The sequence below is a fragment of the Coregonus clupeaformis genome, chromosome 5 (genome assembly GCF_020615455.1).
Source record: "Coregonus clupeaformis isolate EN_2021a chromosome 5, ASM2061545v1, whole genome shotgun sequence".
In the NCBI taxonomy this organism is placed as follows: domain Eukaryota; kingdom Metazoa; phylum Chordata; class Actinopteri; order Salmoniformes; family Salmonidae; genus Coregonus; species Coregonus clupeaformis.
This window is the reverse complement of record NC_059196.1, coordinates 22,915,134-22,934,777: the sequence shown is the minus strand read 5'-3', so window position 1 is coordinate 22,934,777 and position 19,644 is coordinate 22,915,134. Positions and strand designations below refer to the sequence as shown.

Below are 19,644 nucleotides of genomic sequence, written 5' to 3'. Positions count from 1 at the left end.
TTTCTGTATCGCCCAGAGCTGACGAGGGCGTTTGACAGGCAGAGGAAAGGTTGCGAATATGATTTTCTATCATATCTTACACATATTACTGTGTGCATTCCATATTTCAAACACACAAATATTGACATACTGATGTTTTTATTATTATTATTATTATTATTATTATTTTTATTTTTTTAAATAATTTTATTTAAGGGGGCGGCGCCCTAGCGCCCTCTATCGGCCAGCCGCCACTGGTTGATTCAGATAACACAGATTTGGGAATGCTCATAGAAGCTCTGACTCAGGGTTACTGCTCCTCTCACCCCACCCCACTGAGCCCACCCCCACACCACACCACACCAACCCTTTTTCTCTTTCTCTCTGGGGTGGATATTAGTTTGAGCCTGTGTCGGAGCCAGCTGTTCAACTTCGACCAAAACAATCATGCGCGTGTAGCCCACTGCGATACTGACTGACTGATAAATAGAACATTGCGCGAGGCTGCGTTGGAAGCCGCAATAGACAACAAGGAATTGTAACGCAAAATATTTCACTGAAATGGATTGTATGCCTACACGTTGGATGAACGAACTTTTCTACTGGCTGCACTAGAAGGCAGGTGGACGGCGCTTTTTGTGAAAACATAACGTAGCCTATGTGAGTAGCCTGTGGAATAATACTGACAAATATTACCATAACAAAGGAGTAGTCAGGACAAGCCCGCATTGCCGCTCTCTTGTGCTTCAACAATAATTTGCCATTCAGGAAAAACACGTGGCTCTTTTTAAAGGAGCAGCTGCGAGGTTAACAGCAGAGGGCAAGAGGACTTAGATTTGGATTTAAAGTAAGTGTTTTTTTCAAAATTAAAGGTAATGTCTATGCTATAGAGTATTTCAGCTGTGTGAATTTATTGTATCTGCCAACTTTTAGCAATTGCTTAATCACCAGTTGTGGCCCCAAACCGAAAGCGAGTCGCTAGATTCGCTACAGTAGATGGGTGACGTTATACAGTAAGTATAACATTGTAACATTCAAATTATACATTGTACCCTAATCTCGAACCATGCATGTATGAAACAAAGTATTGTCTATAAAGTAGACATTATCTCCTTTATTGATATTGTAAAAAAGATAACATACCTGCACCATTGCACCAGTAAAATAACATTGACCTATTATATTAATATTGAATAATGGCAATATGTGACGCTGGTCCCCCACAAAATATGTGATTGTTTTGTTTGTACAAATATATATGTTTTTATCATTTATCAACTTTTAAGATGACTTTTACCTCAACATCATATTTTTGCAATATAATTGTTTATCCCACTGAACTTCCTCATCCATGTGAGTTCAATTTACAGACAGCAAAACATATACAAGGATAAAATCTCTAGCCAAATCCTCCACTATGACAGGGCAGTGGTCCCTTTTCATTTTGGCATGGTCACCAGGTGCCTGTATACTGTTACATTTCTATTCCTGGTCGATGTGACCTAAGCATGCTGTTAACCCAGTGTAGAATCTAGATGCAATCTATTCTTATATTACCAAGCTCTCACAAAACTCCCCCGTCCAAAATTCTGTCATTTCTGACACATTGCATTGACCCCCATTGTATGCATAGGAAGTAGCGAGACACGAGGTGCACCCCCTCTGCAAACAAGCTTCAGGCTGCCCTAAAATTCCCTAATTTTTTACAGCTTGGTGAGCCTCCTGCTCATGCTTGGTTGTACCTGGACTCCTCTGTTTGTGAGGCCACATCCGTAGAGCATGGATAGAGAAATAGCCCATAGCCATCTGTTTCACTGACTTGACCAGCAGGAGTATTTATTGTCTTATGTTGTTCTGGCAAAAGGAGGTGAGGGAGAGAGTGCGGACAGTGCACATCTGTTACTAGACCCCCTGACACCTCATTATGCCGCTCATAGGAGATGGCAGATAGTTTCAGGATATTGTATCTGGGATACATATTATGGAATAGATTTCTCAATTATGAAAGTATATGAAGAGGGAACCGGAAATCAGTATCGATGGTGTCAAATGCCACATGATATAAAGAATGGCGGCGGAGGAGATGGCTGCTGTTTTACGGGCTCCTAACCAATTGTGCTATTGTGTGTGTTTTTTCGCGTTATTTGTAACTTATTTTGTACATAATGTTTCTGCCACCGTCTCTTATGACCGAAAAGAGCTTCTGGATATCAGGACAGTGATTACTGACCTCGTACTGTACGGAAATATTTTCTTTAATGAGTCGGACGTGAAGGATTTTCTTGAGACACCCGACAAGGCCCAAATCCCCGTCATTCGCATGAGAAAGAGATGGAGATATCGGGGACGTAGGTCGGGGTGCCTTGTAAGGATCCGACGGCAAGTGGGTAATCTGCCTCTACCATCAGTCTTATTAGCCAACGTACAATCATTGGATAACAAAATAGACGAACTACGATCACGGATATCCTACCAACGGGATATTAAAAACGGTAATATCTTATGTTTCACTGAGTTGTGGCTGAACCACGACATGGATAACATACAGCTGGCAGGATATACACTGCATATGCAAGATAGAACAGCTGCCTCCGGTAAGACAACGGGTGGCGGTCTGTATATATTTGTAAACAACAGTTGGTGCACGAAATCTAATATTAACGAAGTCTCTAGGTTTTGCTCACCTGCATTAGAGTATCTCATGAGAAGCTGTAGACCACACTATTTACCAAGAGAGTTTTCATCTATATTTTTCGTAGCTGTTTATTTACCACCACAAACCGATGCTGGCACTAAGACCACACTCAATGAGCTGTGTAAGGCCATAAGCAAACAGGAAAACGCTCATCCAGAGGTGGCACTCCTAGTGGCCGGGGACTTTAATGGAGGGAAACTTAAGTCTGTTTTACCTCATATCTACCACAGTGACCGTACATACATACCCCAACCAGAAGCCATGGATTACAGGCAACATCCGCACTGAGCTAAAGGGTAAAGCTGCCGCTTTCAATGAGCGGGACTCTAACCCGGACGCTTATAGGAAATCCCGCTATGCCCTCCGACGAACCATCAAACAGGCAAAGCGTCAATACAGGACTAAGATTAAATCATACTACACCGGCTCTGACGCTCGTCGGATGTGGCAGGGCTTTCAAACTATTACAGACTACAAAGGGAAGCACAGCCGCGAGCTGCCCAGTGACACGAGCCTACCAGACGAGCTAAATTACTTCTATGCTCGCTTTGAGGCAAGCAACACTGAACCATTAATGAGAGCATCAGCTATTTAGGACGACTGTGTGATCACGCTATCCGTAGCCGATGTGAGTAAGACCTTTAAACAGGTTAACATTCACAAGGCCGCAGGGCCAGATGGATTACCAGGACGTGTACTCTGAGCATGCGCTTACCAACTGGCAAGTGTCTTCACTGACATTTTCAACCTGTCCCTGACTGAGTCTGTAATACCAACATGTTTCAAGCAGACCACCATAGTCCCTGTGCCCAACAACACTAAGGTAACCTGCCTAAATGACTACCAACTACCGTAGCACTCAAGTCTGTAGCCATGAAGTGCTTTGAAAGGCTGGTCATAGCTCACATCAACACCATTATCCCAGAAACCCTAGACCCACTCCAATTTGCATACTGCCCCAACAGATCCACAGATGATGCAATCTCTATTGCACTCCACACTGCCCTTTCCCACCTGAACAATAGGAAGACCTACGTGAGAATGCTATTCATTGACTACAGCGCAGCGTTCAACACAATAGTGCCCTCAAAGCACATCACCAAGCTAAGGACCCTGGGACTAAACACCTCCCTCTGCAACTAGATCCTGGACTTCCTGACGGGCCGCCCCCAGATGTTAAAGGTAGGTAACAACACATCTGCCACGCTGATCCTCAACACTGGGGCCCCTCAGGGGTGCGTGCTCTGTACTCTCTGTTCACCCATGACTGCATGGCCAGGCACGACTCCAACACCATCATTAAGTTTGCCGACGACACAACAGTGGTAGGCCTGATCACTGACAACGATGAGACAGCCTATAGGGAGGAGGTCAGAGACCTGGCCGTGTGGTGCCAGGATAACAACCTCTTCCTCAACGTGATCAAGACAAAGGAGATCATTGTGGACTACAGGAAAAAGAGGACCGAGCACTCCCCCATTCTCATCGACGGGGCTGTAATGGAGCAGGATGAGAGCTTCAAGTTCCTTGGTGTCCACATCACCAACAAACGATCATGGTCCAAACACATCAAGACAGTCATGAAGAGGGCACGACAACACCTATTCCCCCTCGGGAGACTGAAAAGATTTGGCATGGGTCCTGTTATTTTACTGCTGCTCTTTAATGATTTTTATTTTTTAGTTATCTATTTTTTACTTAACACTTATTTTTCTTAAAACTGCATTGTTGGTTAAGGGCTTGTAAGTAAGCATTTCACTGTTGTATTCGGCGCATGTGACACATTTGATTTGATTTGATTTGTAGGTGGTTGACTGTGTCATACTTATTTTAGCACCAAATTAAGTGGATTGACAGCAGTGTATCTTACCAAAATACTAACTGTCACCATCATTGATTTTATTCGTCACATGCTTAAAATGTACTTTCTCATCGGGTATCGCTGTATAGGATACCTATACCCTCTTTAGAAAGTAGGCTGACATCATACTTATGACATGTATTGATATACCAACTCAGTTATGTTGGATATGCCAACTCAGTTAGAATGGTCATATGAGAACTTGGTCTTCTCAGATGGACTTCCACTGCTTTCTTCTGAATCTCCTCTCTATCTCTTGGTATGTGTGACTGCACTTTATGGCCTCTGCATTGGCTAAAGCTTTGAGTGATTAACTGGTGAGCTTGAAAGTGTCTGGCCTTTCCTTAAGCAGTAAAACACAACAATGCCATGGCAACTGTCTTGCTTACTTTTTGGCATCCCTTTGTCCAGTGTGTCCTCTGCTTTAGAGATGTCTGACACTCTAGGTTTAGTGTCTGGTCTTCTGTGATTTATGATGAAACAGTAAAACGTGAAATTGTCAAACCCTGTGAGCTTAAATGATAGTTAGCTAATAGTAAAGGAATGGGAAATACATTTGGTCTCACTTATAGAAGTTGATTTATTGTTTAATTTTAAAGTAATGAAAAGTTTCTCTGAACTGGAATTTTCCCTGAGATAATAGTTCAGGTTACTCACAGATGGAGGGTCAGAGGGACTCTTTCTTTGTTGAAGCCAACTGAAACTTTTCAGCTGATCGTTATTTTTCATACATGCCCTCACGTTATCAGAATTCCAAGTATTTGCTCTCAGCCCAGTTTCATAGATCTTATTTCAGTGGTCCCAATGGCTCACTTTCAGTGGTCCCAATGGCTTAATAATGAAGATCTTTTTGGCTAGCTATACAACATTTAAATTATGATATGAAAATGCTTTCATATTGTTGCTTGACAAGGTTTGAGCAAGGGTTTAACTCCAGGGAATATGGTCTCAATTTTACACTACTGTGATATAAACCAATGTAGTACCCCTCAGGTATGCCAACCCAACCTACTCCTATGGTTTCTTTTGTCTACCATTTTTTTAAATGAAAGAATATTTCTTGAGGTGATGCTGTTGTCCTTGCAGAACAGGGTCTATAATTTCCTGGAGATTTGAATCCCTGCCAATGCCAAAGTGTTTTCAGGGAATAATGGTCTGTGCTCTTTGGTGCCACTTCTAGTAGTGTCAAAGTGCACTTGAAATAGAGACATATCCACTCTCATCTCAGACAACCCTATCTGTGATTTTCTGTTTAGAATATTGAAAATATAGTAATGTCAATTCACCCGTTGACTTCTCTCAATCAAGTCTTCTACTTGAGTAGGCTACATGGTTCACTCTTTTGTTGTAATTTAATAACATGAATATGGTTACTTGCAGAGACAGCCCAATATGAGATATGAAAGATGCACGTTGGAGCCATTCCCAAAGTGCACTCACTGTGATGAGAACCCATGAGTTCTGCCATTATTGGAGTGTTAAAGGAGAACTCTGCCTCGCGACGTTGAGAGAATCAATCTCGCTGATTAACTGTGAGGATCTTGGCTGCACAGCCGCCACCCCCGTTCTCTTCCAACAGCCCCAATTAATTATATTCTGTGAAGGTTTTTTTCATTTACCATTGAAGCATGTCCTCTCCCAAATGACGTCATTCATTTATATTACAAAAATGGCGACGTGTCATATTTTACTGGCAGGTTGTTTTAGCAAAGAACTCGATTAAACGTTGCGCTCTCTCTCGTGGTGCTGTACGGATATCAGAGGTTTTTTAAGCTCAGCCTTCTACTGAACAGAGTTATGAAATATTGCTCTTAATCCCAGCTCTTACTGGAATCCCTGAGATGCTTGTCTCTGGTGAAAGGGTTCTTCACTTCAAATCTGGGGAGAGCTGAGAGCATATGGAGCGATGAGTGGAGCAGTGGCGGACTGGGACCAAAAATTGTCCCTGGCATTTCTAACACACCGGCCCATTATTTTCCTTGAGGCCTCCACACTGGCCCATTTTTTTCCTGGAAGCCCTAACACCGGCCCATTCTTAGCCAGATAATGATAATTTTGCACAAAAAAACTATGTTAGACAAGCCGACTGTGTAAGGGATCGGGGGTTGGCTGGGTCTAGACAGAGTCTGACACTTCCCCGATCTACAGAGAGGGGGAGTCATCAGACTCGATCTGGTTCACCTGAGTTCTGAGCACACCTGTCCGTAATTAGGGCAGGATATAAGGTGTGCTCAGAAGTTCAATCGGTGCGAGGTATTGTTCCTTTGTGACTTGCTAAGTGTTTTGTTCCGAGAGAGAGAGAGAGAGAGTTTGTTGTTTTTGATTACCCGTGTATCCGACCTGTGCCTTGTTGTTTGACTCCCCGTATTGCTTAATCCTCTGCTTGTCTACCCCAGTGATTACCGTCCTCTGATCCTGTGCCTGTGCCCTCGACTACGACTAAGCCCGCTCCATTGGTACCTCTGCCTGTCTATGCCTGGCCCGGTTTTGACCACAGCCCGCCCGACCACGATTAAGCTATTCCCTTGTCTGTACTCTAATAAAGCATTGCTATTCTGCGATTGGATCTTACCACTCTGTCCGAGTATTCATTACAGAATACCTCGCCAATACCATGGATCCAGCGGAATTACAGAGGCGATGGGAGATACAGGAGAAACGGATGGATGAACTCCTGCAACTACTCAACGCTGGTGCGGCTGAAGGCACCACCCCAAGCACGGTCAGTCCTCGTCATGCACCTCCGATTTCTCTACCGACAAGGTACGACGGGGAACCTGGCAAATGTCAGGGGTTTCTACTCCAGACGTCCCTGTATATGTCGTATAATCGTACTATGTTTCCCGATGACCGTAGCAGGGTGGATTTCATGATTTCTCTGCTAACGGGAGGAGCACTGGATTGGGCTACTGCGCTTTGGGCAGCTGAGGTCCCCGAGTTGAATGCGGAAGTTCAGTTCAAAAGACTGTTCTAAGAGGTGTTCGACCACCCAGTATCTGGGCGTAGTGTGGGAGACCAACTATGCGAACTTCAGCAGGGCCGTCGCACAGTAGCAGCAAAGACGTACAGACTGAGTTGGCTTGTCGAGGAGATATCACTGTGCTACATGAGTTTATCAAAATAGCCATCTCTATTGATAATCTGATAGTGCAACATAAGGTATCCACAGTCCGGGAGCCCTCGGGCACTGGTCCTACGCAATCGACAGAGCGGAGGAGAGAATCTGAGGAGGAACCTATGCAACTGGGACGGTCACCCCTACAAGATTCGGTGAGACAACAACGTCGGCAAGACGGACTATGCCTGTATTGTGGTCAGTCGGGTCATTTCGTTCGTCAATGTCCGGTACGCCCAAACCGTAACCCAGGATATCGCCTCGGAACTGCCAAACCGGTGAGTGAGACTCAAGTGTTCAACATTACCTCTAAACAAATGTATGTGCCAGTTACCTTATCGGTCGGAGAGAAAGTGCGCAGGTTGGAGGGTCTTATTGATTCCGGAGCGGCTGCCAGTTTTCTGGATATGGGTCTCGCTGAGGAATTGGGAGTTCAACTTATCCCAATTCAACCTCCCCTGCGAGTCAACGCGCTAGACGGTGAGCCCATGGGCACGGGGTTCATTACGCACCGTACTGAGGTAATCAAGTTACAAGTGGGCTCCATACACCATGAGGACATCATTTTGTTCGTCATCTCCGCTCCACGGGAGCCGCTAGTTCTCGGCCACCCCTGGCTCGTCACCCATGATCCGGTCATCTCCTGGAAATCTGGCGATATCACAGCTTGGAGTGAGGTATGTAGGGCCGAGTGCCTCAAGTTACCTTGCAAAACGTCTACTGTGGAGGATGCGCAGGGTGCGGTGTCTACTGTTGTGCCAACAGAATACCAGGATTACGCGCAGGTGTTCTCCAAGGAGAGGGCTACCGTATTACCACCTCATCGGGCCTGGGACTGTGCGATTGATCTGCTATCCGGGGCTACACCTCCTCGTGGAAGAATCTACCCGTTGTCACAGCCGGAACGAGAATCGATGAGCAAGTATGTTGATGAGGCGCTACAGCAAGGGGCCATTCGTCCATCTACGTCTCCCGCCGCATCCAGTTTTTTCTTCGTGAAGAAAAAGGATGGCGGACTGCGTCCTTGTATAGACTATCGAGGTTTGAACGATATTACCATAAAAAATCGTTACCCTCTTCCTTTGATCCCAGCAGCCCTTGAGCAGGTGGGGCAGGCCTCTATCTACAGTAAACTGGACCTCAGGAGTGCGTACAATCTGGTACGCATTAGAGAAGGGGATGAATGGAAGACCGCCTTCATCACACATCGAGGACACTATGAATATTGTGTCATGCCCTATGGACTTACCAACGCGCCCTCAGTATTCCAGGCGTTCATGAATGACATTTTCAGGGACATGATTGATCGCTTTGTGATAGTGTACATTGATGACATCCTAATCTATTCTAACTCTCTGAGTGAACATGTGTCCCATGTACGACAGGTTCTAGATCGGCTCCTACACCACTCTCTGTTCGTTAAGGCAGAAAAGAGTGAATTCCATGTCACCACGATGTCCTTCCTTGGGGCCATACTCACTCCCGACGGGGTTAAACTGGATGCATCCAAGGTACAAGCGGTACAAGATTGGCCTCAACCCCAGACGGTGAAAGAGCTCCAGAGATTCATGGGGTTTGCCAATTACTATAGACGGTTCGTGCGTAATTTCAGCACCACCGCAGCTCCCCTGTCGGCGATGACCAGCTACAAGGGTCGCGGTCTGAACTGGACGGAGGGGGCAGTGCGTGCGTTTGAAACGTTGAAGCAACGCTTTACCACCGCTCCCATTCTATGTCAGCCGGACCCTACCTTGCCGTTTATCGTGGAAGTGGACGCCTTGGAGGTTGGAGTGGGAGCCGTGTTATCCCAACGCCAAGGTGAGCCACCTAAATCACGACCCTGTGCTTTCTTTTCAAAGAAACTAAATTCGGCCGAGCAGAACTACGACGTGGGTAATCGTGAACTACTGGTGGTGAAGTTAGCACTGGAGGAGTGGAGACATTGGTTGGAGGGAGCAGAGCATCCGTTCCAAGTGCTCACGGACCACCGCAACCTGGAGTATCTTCACAGTGCTAAACGACTGAACTCCCGACAGGCAAGGTGGTCTTTATTCTTCAACCGTTTCCGATTCACTGTCTCTTATATCCCCGGGTCCAAGAATGGTAAGGCGGACGCGCTTTCCCGACAGTTCGAGCGCGCGGAAAGACCCGTGGAACCAGAACCTATCCTCCCCAGGAGTTGCCGTGCTGGTCCTGTGAGGTGGGCTATCGATGACACTATTCAGGAGAGCCTACAATCGGAACCAGCCCCTCCCGAAACCCCGGAGTCAAAGGTGTTTGTACCAGCTCCGCTTCGACCTCAACTGATGGAATGGTGCCACACGTCGCTGGGATCTGGTCATCCCGGAATCACTCGAACTGCACGACTCATCAGCCGAAAATACTGGTGGGATTCCCTCACAGATGACGTCAGAGACTATGTCTTATCCTGTCCAGTGTGTGCTCAGTCCAAGGTACCTCGTGCACTACCGGAGGGTAAGCTGATGCCATTGCCAACTCCTCAACGACCCTGGTCGCACATTGCCATGGACTTTGTTACCGACCTACCAGAATCAGAGGGCCATACTGTAATTCTCGTGGTCATCGATCGTTTCTCCAAGATGTGCCGGTTAGTACCCATGACCCGTTTGCCTAACGCCACTCAGATGGCTGAGACTATGTTTACCCAGGTGTTCCGGCAGTTTGGTGTCCCGGAGGATATTGTTTCCGACCGGGGACCCCAGTTTTATATCCTGGGTATGGAAGGCCTTCTGCGAACGCTTGGGCATCTCGGTTAGCCTAACCTCCGGATATCATCCCCAGGCCAATGGGCAGACAGAACGGCTCAACCAGGAAATTGGGAAATATCTACGGCAACAATGTTCGCGGCAGCCGCAAGAGTGGAGCCGATTCCTTCCTTGGGTAGAGTATGCTCAGAACTCACTCATTCACACCTCCCTACGCCTAACGCCCTTCCAGTGTGTTCTAGGGTATCAACCACCCCTGTTCCCGTGGGATACCGCATCAGGGATGGTACCGGCGGTGGACGAGTGGTTCCGTCGGAGTGCGCAGGTCTGGGAGACGGCCCATCAACATCTCAGTCAAGCCTCACAACAGCAAAAGACCTACGCCGACCGACGCCGGAGACCTACTCCCACTTATCAACCCGGGCAACGAGTGTGGCTGTCTACCCGAGACCTGCGGTTCCGACGGAGCTGCAAGAAGCTCCAACCCAGGTACATTGGTCCTTTCAAGGTACAGAGACGTATTAACCCTGTCACCTACTGTCTGTTACTCCCTCGACACTACGGGATAAATCCTATGTTCCACGTCTCCCTGTTGAAACCTGTCCATTATAGCCCGATGTACCCACCAATCGCTCAACAACCTACTACACCACCTTTGGAAGATGAACAGGACACCACCTATACAGTCCACGAGATACTGGAGTCAAGACGGAGACGAGGGGGCATCGAATATCTCGTGGACTGGGAGGGATATGGACCTGAGGAACGGTCCTGGGTCCCTGCTAAGGACATACTAGACCCCGCTCTCAAGGCCACTTTCCACGCTGAACACCCAGATCATCCCGGACCCCGACCCAGAGGAAGACCACCCGGTAGAGGTAGAAGGCCGTCAGGAGCCGGCCCTGGGGAGGGGGATACTGTAAGGGATCGGGGGTTGGCTGGGTCTAGACAGAGTCTGACACTTCCCCGATCTACAGAGAGGGGGAGTCATCAGACTCGATCTGGTTCACCTGAGTTCTGAGCACACCTGTCCGTAATTAGGGCAGGATATAAGGTGTGCTCAGAAGTTCAGTCGGTGCGAGGTATTGTTCCTTTGTGACTTGCTAAGCGTTTTGTTCCGAGAGAGAGAGAGAGTTTGTTGTTTTTGATTACCCGTGTATCCGACCTGTGCCTTGTTGTTTGACTCCCCGTATTGCTTAATCCTCTGCTTGTCTACCCCAGTGATTACCGTCCTCTGATCCTGTGCCTGTGCCCTCGACTACGACTAAGCCCGCTCCATTGGTACCTCTGCCTGTCTATACCTGGCCCGGTTTTGACCACAGCCCGCCCGACCACGATTAAGCTATTCCCTTGTCTGTACTCTAATAAAGCATTGCTATTCTGCGATTGGATCTTACCACTCTGTCCGAGTATTCATTACAGACTGGTCTAAAAATGGACCAGCCCATCTGGCATTTGCCAGAAATACCAGATGGCCTGTCCACCCTGGAGTGGAGAACCCTATAGGGGAACATGATCACCCAAGGATCTATTCTACAACCCTGTCATGGGTTTAGTGCCCTCGCTACCTATACTCTGTCCTCTCCTATGATTAACCAAAGGTGATTGACTAGGGAATGTCCAATGAGAATGTGACCCCTACAAGGTTAAGGAAGTGCCCTAGTGGAGGTCTCCACGGACCACCTAGTGAGTTGGGTTAGGTATCTCTGTAGTCTGATTTGGTATAATTGTGGTCTGGTTAAAAGACAGCGGACTATCATTTGCCCAACAGTTCTGTCTCAGTAGAGATAAGCTGAGGAGGAACCCCTAGACCAAGGCATTGTGGGACAGCATGAAGAGGGCATAGAGGTGAAGGAAGGTGCTGCAGTGAGGAGCTCACACCATGAGGGTTTTTTACAAAGGGGAGAATTATTAGTTCACCAAAGAATTTGAGGCCTCTCACACTTCAATGTTGTGATGCCAAAATATTAGCAACATCCACACAGTTGCTTATCAAATCAACAATTTATACTCCGGTCTTAGTAGGCTGCTCATAACTTAGTGCCCTGAGTTTTCCCTGGTCAGGTCACATGGTCTGGAAATACTCTGGGCCCTACTCTTAATACAGACAAATTGTGAATGAAGAGAGTAAGTCAAGTATGGAAGCCTCCAGTCTCCAGACAAATGTTCACATCCAGGTAAGTCTGATGACAAGATGCAAACTGCAAATGTGGACGCTTCTTAGTATGTTGGTCTGTTGTACTACCAAACCAACAACAAATTATTCATGCTATTCATTCTCAATGTGTTACCACCATCAATCCATTTCTATTTCTGTAAGCAAATTCTCCATTTATCTATTCCTCTGTACAGTAGCTATAGCTGCAACAAATGACTGCTATATTTATTAAATTCCAGCACAGTGATTGCCCGGGGACCTTGCTAATGGTATTGAATCACTCAATTACTATTTGTTATTGTGAAAGATAGTTCATTATGAAAACAAGGCACTAGAATCACAGCGTGCTATTCTACGTGTCCCGTATTCTGATTAGACCTGCATGCTGGATCTAATTTACGATTCCAGTCAGGGAATTTCCCTGGGCAAAGGCACGGGTGGGCCTAAATGGGCCCAGGCCCACCCAATCAGATTGAGCAAAAAGTCAACACACCTATATTTTTGCTTTAATAAGCTTTAAAAATGCTAAATCTTCTCTCAGCCTCATGGCAAAATGTGTAGAATAGTAGGAAATTAGCATTAAAACAGCAACATTTTCTTTCAGCCTCTTGGCCAAATGTGTAGAATAGCATGAGATTAGCTATAACGCTGCACATTTGTATCTTTGCCCCATGTGTAAAATTGCAGGAAGTTAGCTGTTTCCCCAAAATTAATTTATGGCCACTGTCACCAGGTACAGTTTACATGATGCATGGCCGAGCTATACTATCATTTCAGGACCTAAATAAACGCCTCACATCTCAGCACTCTGTAAACCTATAGTCACATACTGTTGTTTAGTGTTTCCCTATGCCAAGGGATCCATCAATATAAGTACGTCTCTAATGGCTGAATTGATGAGTCTTAATTGGCATTGATGTGGTTCACTTATGTGGTTCACAGAGAATGACCCTGTCTTGTCACTATGGGTGGCTACTGACTAGACATGTATGCAGCTGTTGTATCGAAGGAATTATTTTGTCATCAATTTTATATTGTCTGTACTGTATTGTCTCACACAACAAGTCATATGGTTATTTCACTATATTTTCCTTGCATTGATATTGATCAACCACCAGTCCATGGCTGGATGTTTGGTTTTGCTCTCCTGCCTCTGCCCCTGAGGAAAGAAAAACTATAAAAAATGCATTAATCTTATGAGCCATACTTCAAGGTTCGCACTAGGTAGCTATTCAAAAGTTAGTTGAGAGAGATTGGAAATTCTTAAACTTGTCGTGTCGTTGACTCAGACCCAGTTTGATGCCTGTGCTTGTCTAGTGTGTTGTCTCACTCTGTTGTCCACTCCTGGTTATGGGCTTATGAGCACACACACACACACACACACAAACACACACACACACACACAGAGTGCTATAGTTTGGAAATGGTGTGAGCGAGCAGCTCTTTGTGTGGTTTGCTGACTCATCCTGCCTGTCTGATCCCTGATGGTCTGTCATGTCACTGCTCAGCTGTGGAGGCAGCAGGATGAGGCTCCGCTGCCCCTCTGCCCTGGACCTGTGTGTGTGTGCACTTTCTGGTGCAGCAGGCACTTTTAGTTAACCCTCACCCGGAAGCCCCAGACAGAGAGAGAGAGGCACACGGGGTCCTACGGATCAGGAAACGATAAAGAGCAGAGCAGAGACATACAGTCAGTGAACGGCAAGGGCAGCTTGTGATGAAAACAACAGGAGAACCAGTCTTCTTCTGCTAACATCAGAAATCATGCATAATGCTTATTCGTCCACTGCCTGTATATGTTGTACAGCTGTAGTGGGTACAGTAAACAAGGCCATGTTAGCCTGACAGTATTATACTGCTGTGGGTGACCCATACAGTTCTGCATTCACAGTTCGTATCTGCATTCTGCTCAGACTACATGCTTTTAAATACTTTATTTTTTCCTAGGGAACTTCATTTGTGGTGTCAGATACAACCACATACAAGTAGTAATTACAATCACACATAATAGTGCATGTTTTACTGCTATTATATGACCATGATGGCATGGTGTGCAACATAGTTTTATGCAAGCTATTACTACTTTGGATCAAGCCTGTACAGTGCGTGTGTGCTCTCTGAATAGCCAGTGAGTTGTAAGGTTGAGTTGGCTTACGGTGTGTGATGGCTGTAGCCCCGAGGCTATGTCATTTGAAGGGTGGGTCTGACACTGGGCGTGATTGAGTTTTGTCACAAATGTGTTAATGCATGTCAAAGCCATGCCTCTGTTCTCCTTGGCTGTGACTCAGGCCTGCCAAACGCACAATCTCTATCTGCTGAAGAAGAACAGAGAGCGTGTACAGACAGATATTCTGCTGATGTGGCGCTCTCCACTAAAATCGTAAATAAAATTGTTATAAAATGTAGTACGTCTCAGTACTACCCATCACATCACCTTGTGTTATGACACTTGTTTTTATGTTAGCTTCCCCTCTTGACTCCCCAGAGATGTTCGTTTCATACAGTGGGGAAAAAAAGTATTTAGTCAGCCACCAATTGTGCAAGTTCTCCCACTTAAAAAGATGAGAGAGGCCTGTAATTTTCATCATAGGTACACGTCAACTATGACAGACAAAATGAGAGAAAAGAAATCCAGAAATCACATTGTAGGATTTTTAATGAATTTATTTGCAAATTATGGTGGGAAATAAGTATTTGGTCAATAACAAAAGTTTCTCAATACTTTGTTATATACCCTTTGTTGGCAATGACACAGGTCAAACGTTTTCTGTAAGTCTTCACAAGGTTTTCACACACTATTGCTGGTATTTTGGCCCATTCCTCCATGCAGATCTCCTCTAGAGCAGTGATGTTTTGGGGCTGTCGCTGGACAACACGGACTTTCAACTCACTCCAAAGATTTTCTATGGGGTTGAGATCTGGAGACTGGCTAGGCCACTCCAGGACCTTGAAATGCTTCTTACGAAGCCACTCCTTCGTTGCCCGGGCGGTGTGTTTGGGATCATTGTCATGCTGAAAGACCCAGCCACGTTTCATCTTCAATGCCCTTGCTGATGGAAGGAGGTTTTCACTAAAAATCTCACGATACATGGCCCCATTCATTCTTTCCTTTACACGGATCAGTCGTCCTGGTCCCTTTGCAGAAAAACAGCCCCAAAGGATGATGTTTCCACCCCCATGCTTCACAGTAGGTATGGTGTTCTTTGGATGCAACTCAGCATTCTTTGTCCTCCAAACACGACGAGTTGAGTTTTTACCAAAAAGTTATATTTTGGTTTCATCTGACCATATGACATTCTCCCAATCCTCTTCTGGATCATCCAAATGCACTCTAGCAAACTTCAGACGGGCCTGGACATGTACTGGCTTAAGCAGGGGGACATGTCTGGCACTGCAGGATTTGAGTCCCTGGCGGCGTAGTGTGTTACTGATGGTAGGCTTTGTTACTTTGGTACCAGCTCTCTGCAGGTCATTCACTAGGTCCCCCCGTGTGGTTCTGGGATTTTTGCTCACCGTTCTTGTGATAATTTTGACCCCACGGGGTGAGATCTTGCGTGGAGCCCCAGATCGAGGGAGATTATCAGTGGTCTTGTATGTCTTCCATTTCCTAATAATTGCTCCCACAGTTGATTTCTTCAAACCAAGCTGCTTACCTATTGCAGATTCAGTCTTCCCAGCCTGGTGCAGGTCTACAATTTTGTTTCTGGTGTCCTTTGACAGCTCTTTGGTCTTGGCCATAGTGGAGTTTGGAGTGTGACTGTTTGAGGTTGTGGACAGGTGTCTTTTATACTGATATCAAGTTCAAACAGGTGCCATTAATACAGGTAACGAGTGGAGGACAGAGGAGCCTCTTAAAGAAGAAGTTACAGGTCTGTGAGAGCCAGAAATCTTGCTTGTTTGTAGGTGACCAAATACTTATTTTCCACCATAATTTGCAAATAAAATTCATAAAAAATCCTACAATGTGATTTTCTGGATATTTTCTTCTCAATTTGTCTGTCATAGTTGACGTGTACCTATGATGAAAATTACAGGCCTCTCTCATCTTTTTAAGTGGCAGAACTTGCACAATTGGTGGCTGACTAAATACTTTTTTTCCCCACTGTATACTTTATTATCAAATGTGGAAATAAACATCATATAAAATAGAAATGGGTATGTAACTTTTCGTCGAATTTTCACTTTATGTCGAAAGATTAAAGCTAATGTTTACCAGGTTTTCACTGTCGACTCAGAAAAAAAACACGTTCTCTGCTGCCCCGCTGCATTGACGTCATCTCATCTCCCTACACTGATGTGATAGTTACCACGGTAATTCAGCTGTGCCTGTGTTTGTGTCCTAATCACTGGCTGTCCTGTCAGAACCTGTGAAGTAATCAACTGTTCTTCCCCACTTCCATGGAATAAAAAGGCATCTGCATTGTACACACTGCATGCGTCCCAAATGAAATCCTATTCCCTATATACTGCACTACTACCCTATGGGCCCTGGTCAAAAGTAGTGCGCTGTAAAGGGAATAGGGTGCATCTGGATCGCACCCACAGTGATGGTGCTCTGATTGAAATTTTTCCATGAAAGCCTTTTTACCCACAGGTTCTCTGGTTGCTGATGACAGATATCAGTTAACAGACCACCCCCTATTTACCTAAATCTAAAATATATTTTCAGCTATTCACTGTATAATGGGACTATATTTGGACAGTACAGTAGCAATCATCGCTTTCTCCTGATTGCTTTTATTTAGTAGCATACAGGACTGAATTAGATTGTTTTAGATTTTTCAAACAAGGCTGTAAGTCGATCAGAATAGGCACTACCAGCATAGGGAGTCTTTTCCATAGAGATAAAACTAAATCTATGGTCTGTTCACTCACAAGGCAATGTTCTCTGCTTACATAGAAGTGAGTTACAGGCTATGCCTGCCTTTTCATATCCTGTTGTTACTCAATGTCTATCAAACCCCTCACCACCTTATCAAGCTGCCAAACCCCAGTGACTTGTAATAACTGTTGATGAAAAGATATCAAGTATATTTCCAGTAACACTGTCCAGACTTATATTGGATGTGTTTCACTCATTTTACAGAGGCAACATCAGTTGAAGCTAAAGCTGATGAACTGCAGATACAGATGACAGATATCAATGTGACAAGCCTGGCCTTGGGGAGTTAATGCAAGTCTTTAGGTCTTAGGCAAGGTTACTCATCACACAAGCATGGTTCAATAAACCACCTCCCTTACAAATGCTGCTTTCTCAACCTCCCATGTTTTCTTTTACAGGCTGTATGCTGTGTTTTGGCCAGTCTGCCTTTTTCCGCTTCAACCACCCAGAGGAGGCGTACAGGATGAAGAGCATGATGCCAGAGGGACGCAAGGGCTCCGGTGGGAACTACAGAATCCACTCAGGTAATACAGCACTGTCATGACACACTCAAGGTATAGGCCCTACCGTTGTATGAAGTAATCATGCCAAAAAAATTGCTAAACAAATAAGCAGAAAATCAAATGTAGACGTCTGTCTGGATGTTACAAGACACATTTTGTGAGCACTTCACTTGAACCCTCTCAAATACAAAGCTTGCATAATACTCAGAATACATGGCTGATGTCAGCTAATGGCAACCAACGTTGGAGTACAATGAACACACTGAATATAAACTACTGGGGTAAATCTAAAGGTATGCAAAGGGTTAAAAGCAAGGTATTTGAAAGACATTTTGAATATCCGGTCAATTGAAAAGACACTGAATAAACAGGGCTACACTTCCTCCACCAAGGTCCTTGTTTCTGTGTCGCCACACAGATGAATGGTTCAGATGTCTACAGTGGAGTGGTTACTAAGGAGGCAGCTCCCTTATAGGTGCTGAGTTCCACACGCCACAGAAGGCCCCCTATTGCCTTTCCATTTCCGGCCTGGGTGGAGACAGGGTGCAACAGAACCCTGGCTGCCTAGGCCTGCTGGCCCTGGTTTCACACCATGCATGTTTTATGAGCATCTCATTCCTCTCTGGGTCTCTAGGCAGAAGTGTTCAGCTGCCTAGCTCTGCCCTGTCCTATCGCAGACATAGTGGAGTGTGTTTCCCCTTCTTGGCCGCCTTTGGGGGATCTGTCCCAGCATCTTGTTATTTCCTTATTTTTTTGCGCGTTGACGACGTGCCACTGGTGATAAGTATAGCGCATATACATAAAGTGAGGGAAAAAAGTATTTGATCCCCTGCTGATTTTGTACGTTTGCCCACTGACAAATAAATTATCAGTCTATAATTTTAATGGTAGGTTTATTTGAACAGTGAGAGACAGAATAACAACAAAAAAATCCAGAAAAACACGTCAAAAATGTTATAAATTGATTTGCATTTTAATGAGGGAAATAAGTATTTGACCCCCTCTCAATCAGAAAGATTTCTGGCACCCAGGTGTCTTTTATACAGGTAATGAGCTGAGATTAGGAGCACACTCTTAAAGGGAGTGCTCCTAATCTCAGCTTGTTACCTGTATAAAAGACACCTGTCCACAGAAGCAATCAATCAATCAGATTCCAAACTCTCCACCATGGCCAAGACCAAAGACCTCTCCAAGGATGTCAGGGACAAGATTGTAAATCTACACAAGGCTGGAATGGGCTACAAGACCATCGCCAAGCAGCTTGGTGAGAAGGTGACAACAGTTGGTGCGATTATTCGCAAATGGAAGAAACACAAAATACCTGTCAATCTCCCTCGGCCTGGGGCGCCATGCAAGATCTCACCTCGTGGAGTTGCAATGATCATGAGAACGGTGAGGAATCAGCCCAGAACTACACGGGAGGATCTTGTCAATGATCTCAAGGCAGCTGGGACCATAGTCACCAAGAAAACAATTGGTAACACACTACGCCGTGAAAGACTGAAATCCTGCAGCGACGCAAGGTACCCCTGCTCAAGAAAGCACATATACAGGCCCGTCTGAAGTTTGCCAATGAACATCTGAATGATTCAGAGGAGAACTGGGTGAAAGTGTTGTGGTCAGATGAGACTAAAATTGAGCTCTTTGGCATCAACTCAACTCGCCGTGTTTGGAGGAGGAGGAATGCTGCCTATGACCCCAAGAACACCATCCCCACCGTCAAACATG

At 45.5% G+C, this 19,644-nt stretch overlaps 1 protein-coding gene across 1 annotated transcript in view; it reads left to right on the top strand.

Annotated features, from left to right (window-relative positions):
- The window catches only part of LOC121565204 (pleckstrin homology-like domain family B member 1), a 126,942-nt gene that overhangs the window by 54,525 nt on the left and 52,773 nt on the right, over nucleotides 1-19,644 (top strand). Inside the window, exon 5 of the mRNA XM_045213544.1 lies at nucleotides 17,812-17,937. Within this exon, the coding sequence (XP_045069479.1) occupies nucleotides 17,812-17,937 (126 nt within the window). The remainder of the gene's footprint in view (nucleotides 1-17,811; nucleotides 17,938-19,644) is intronic.